This window comes from Salpingoeca rosetta (assembly GCF_000188695.1).
Source record: "Salpingoeca rosetta unplaced genomic scaffold supercont1.17, whole genome shotgun sequence".
Lineage (NCBI taxonomy): Eukaryota > Choanoflagellata > Craspedida > Salpingoecidae > Salpingoeca > Salpingoeca rosetta.
Genome location: NW_004754917.1, coordinates 1,281,447 through 1,284,529, shown reverse-complemented (window position 1 = coordinate 1,284,529; position 3,083 = coordinate 1,281,447). Strand labels below are relative to the sequence as shown.

The following is a 3,083-nucleotide window of genomic DNA, read 5'->3' as shown; positions in this document are numbered from 1 at the left end:
CACACACACACACACACACACACACACACACACACACACACACACACACACACACACACACACGCACACACACACGCACACACACACACACGCACACACACACGCACACACACACGCACACACACACACACATACACACACACGCACGCACGCACGCACACAGACCAGTTTGAGGTTGCAAGCAGCGGAGTTCTTGAGTGCAGCAAGCTTGATGTCCGAGGTCACGTCGGCAGCTTGCAGGGCGAGGCGGTACTGCGCGAGCGCATCCTTGTACTCGCCCTTCTTGAAGTACTCGTTGCCCTTTGTCTTCAGGTCAGCGGCAGAGGCCTGCAAGCAACCCAAGCAACGAAAGGTGAGCGCGCCAGCCACCCGCGAGCCAGGGCAGAGCCAGGGCAGAGCCAGGGCAGAGCCAGGGCAGAAGCGAGAGCCGATCTTATGCAGCCACCACCCCACACAACGCACCATCTTCGCGAGTTCCAGCAGTGCGAGAAGGTCAGCGGTTCTAAACACCACAAAAAATAGTAACGGCACCACCACCATCGATGATGAGCACGCCGCAAACACACGACCAGCAGCACGACCAGCAGCACCAGCAAAGCAGTAGTGGTAGGCGGTGCGAGTTTAGGGATGATGTTGCAGAGTACTTGGAGGAGGTGTGGGATCGATCGGCATCGGGACAAAGATTTGCGGACCTGTGTGAGCGGCTGGCCATCCCACCTGCGCACACGTGCTTGCGCATTAACACGCTCGTGAACACGCGCGAAGAGGCCATCCAGACACTGGCACGGGAGCTTGAGGGGACAGACTACAAGTTTGAGCAGCACCCCAAGCTCGATGATGTGCTGATTCTACCGGCAATTGGCCCGCGACGCGTTGTTCCGGACAAGGAAGGCCTGTTTGTTGTCGTGGACGCCGCGTGCGGTGCAGCTGTGCTTCGTGGCTCCGATGTGTTTGTGCCGGGGATCAGGGCGTGCTCGAGCGGCGTGCACTCAGGCGCGCGCGTTGCCGTGTATGCGGACGTGCACAAGGCGTGCAGCACCGGCCAAACCAAGCTGCCGCCGGCGGAGGAGAGGGCTGCAAAGAAGATTGTGTTTGTCGGCAACGGCATCGCCCACTTTGACCGCGCAGACGTGTTCAGGTCTTCCGACGCGGTCACCAGCGGCCTCGGCGTGGAGATGGGCGATATCGAGTTTCAGACACCGTGCCTTGGCCACTTGGACCGGTCGCTTGTGCTCCAGAACCTGCCATCCTGCGTGGCATCGCACGTGCTTGCACCGCAGCCAGGCGAGCATGTGGTGGACATGTGCGCAGCGCCTGGCGGCAAGACGGCCCACATTGCCGCGCTCATGAACAACACAGGGCGCATCACCGCATACGAGCGAAGCACGAAAAGGGTATGCGGTAGCGTGTGTGTGTGTGTGTTCGTGTGCATGTGTGCAAGTGTGTGTGTGCGTGTTCGTGTGTGTGTGTGTGTGTGTGTGCGTGTTCGTGTGCGTGTGTGTATGTTTGTGCATGTGCGTTGATCGATGTTCGTACATGACCAGCTGTCTCTGCTGTCTCTCTGCTACACACCCGCACACACTCTCCCTTCTCTGTCCCACTTGTTACTGCTCTCTCTCTCTTGTTGCATCATGCAGTGTGCAGCGCTTGTGCAATGGCTGGAGACAGTGGGCGTGACTTGCTGCTCAGTGTTCAAAATGGACGCCCGCAAGTGTTGCCTGCAGGCATTACCCCAATCGTCGCCATCACCATCATCATCCTCATTATCATCGTCGTCATCTCAGGCAGTGGAGAAGAAGAAGGTGCAAGCTGGGAGTGTGGATCGCGTATTACTGGATGCCCCGTGCACCGGCCTTGGTTTGTTCTGTCACTGCCGATGTTGTGTCTTGCATCTCGCCCAGCCAGCAAACTTGCCTTGGCCCCATTCACACGACACTGCTGCACACCCCTGCCTGCCTGCGTGCCTGCCTGCTTGTTTTCCACACATTATCACGTGCTCACAAACACTCGCACACACATGTATTTTGTGTCGCGCAATCACACATACACACGCATGCACCCTGTCTTGCTCATTCACATACACACGCGCACACGCACACACACGCACACACTCCAGGCCAACGCCCGAAGTTTGAGCACGCCACGCCACTGACAGATGTGATTGAGGCCCCGTCGTTCCAGAAGAAGCTCTTCCGAACAGCGGTTGCGTGAGTGGACGACGATGTAATAATGACAATGCATGTTGTTGTTGTTTAAGTTGTTGTTTAAGTTGTTGTTTAAGTTGTTGTTTAGCTGTTGTTTAGTTGTTGTTGTTTAAGTTGTTGTTGTTGTTGTTTAAGTTGTTGTTGTTGTTGTTGTTGTTGTTGTTGTTGTTTATGTTAGTTGTTGTTGTTGTTGTTGTTGTTGTTGTTGTTGTTGAGTCCAGGTGACACACGCGCCGTGTGAGTTGTTCGCATCACACACACACACACACGTACACACAAACAAACACACACGCACATCCTCCTTCTTTCTCGCGCCATCTTCTCACCTGCTGCTGCTTGCTGGCGTTACGTGGCAGTCTTCTCAAACCGGGGGGTACCCTCGTCTACTCAACGTGCTCCTTCAACCCAGAGTACGCACCGTGTACACGTGCGCGTTCTGTTGTGTTTGTGTTGTGTGTGTGTGTGTCGTTTATCATGGTCACGGAGGCGACCTGTTCGTTCCACAACAACTGCGTGTGTGGGCTCACCCGCCTTGCTCATGCTTGTGTGCGTGCGCCATCGCTGCCAGGGAGAACGAGGGCGTGGTGGCCTGGGCTCTGGCAGAGTTTCCGCATGACATTGAGATTGCGCAGCAGGTGTGCAGTTTGTGCTTGTGCTTGTACATGTATATGTTTGTTTGTTTGTGTGTGTGTGTGTTTGTGTGTGTGTGTGTGTGTGTGTGTGTGTGTCTGTCTGTCTGTCTGTCTGTCTGTCTGCTGAGAGCAGAGGGGGGGGGGTCTCGGCGTGTGATCACCTTGCCAAAAAGTTTTTTTTTTTTCTTACACCCGTGCACACACACACACACACCCCACACACACACGTACACACACACACACCCAC

At 55.4% G+C, this 3,083-nt stretch overlaps 2 protein-coding genes across 2 annotated transcripts in view; one reads left to right on the top strand and one right to left on the bottom strand.

Moving 5' to 3' along the window:
• Positions 1-465, bottom strand: part of PTSG_06979 (uncharacterized protein) — a gene marked incomplete at its 5' end in the record, with an annotated part of 8,436 nt that extends 7,971 nt beyond the window's left edge. Inside the window, 2 exons of the mRNA XM_004992325.1 lie at positions 166-327; positions 463-465. Coding sequence (XP_004992382.1) covers positions 166-327; positions 463-465 — 165 coding nt within the window. The remainder of the gene's footprint in view (positions 1-165; positions 328-462) is intronic.
• A 60-nt stretch (positions 466-525) lies between these two features.
• The window catches only part of PTSG_06978 (Nsun6 protein), a 3,176-nt gene continuing 618 nt past the window's right edge, over positions 526-3,083 (top strand). The window contains exons 1-5 of the mRNA XM_004992324.1: positions 526-1,394; positions 1,638-1,857; positions 2,117-2,207; positions 2,561-2,614; positions 2,773-2,839. Of these exons, the coding sequence (XP_004992381.1) occupies positions 543-1,394; positions 1,638-1,857; positions 2,117-2,207; positions 2,561-2,614; positions 2,773-2,839 (1,284 nt within the window). The 5' untranslated portion in view covers positions 526-542. The remainder of the gene's footprint in view (positions 1,395-1,637; positions 1,858-2,116; positions 2,208-2,560; positions 2,615-2,772; positions 2,840-3,083) is intronic.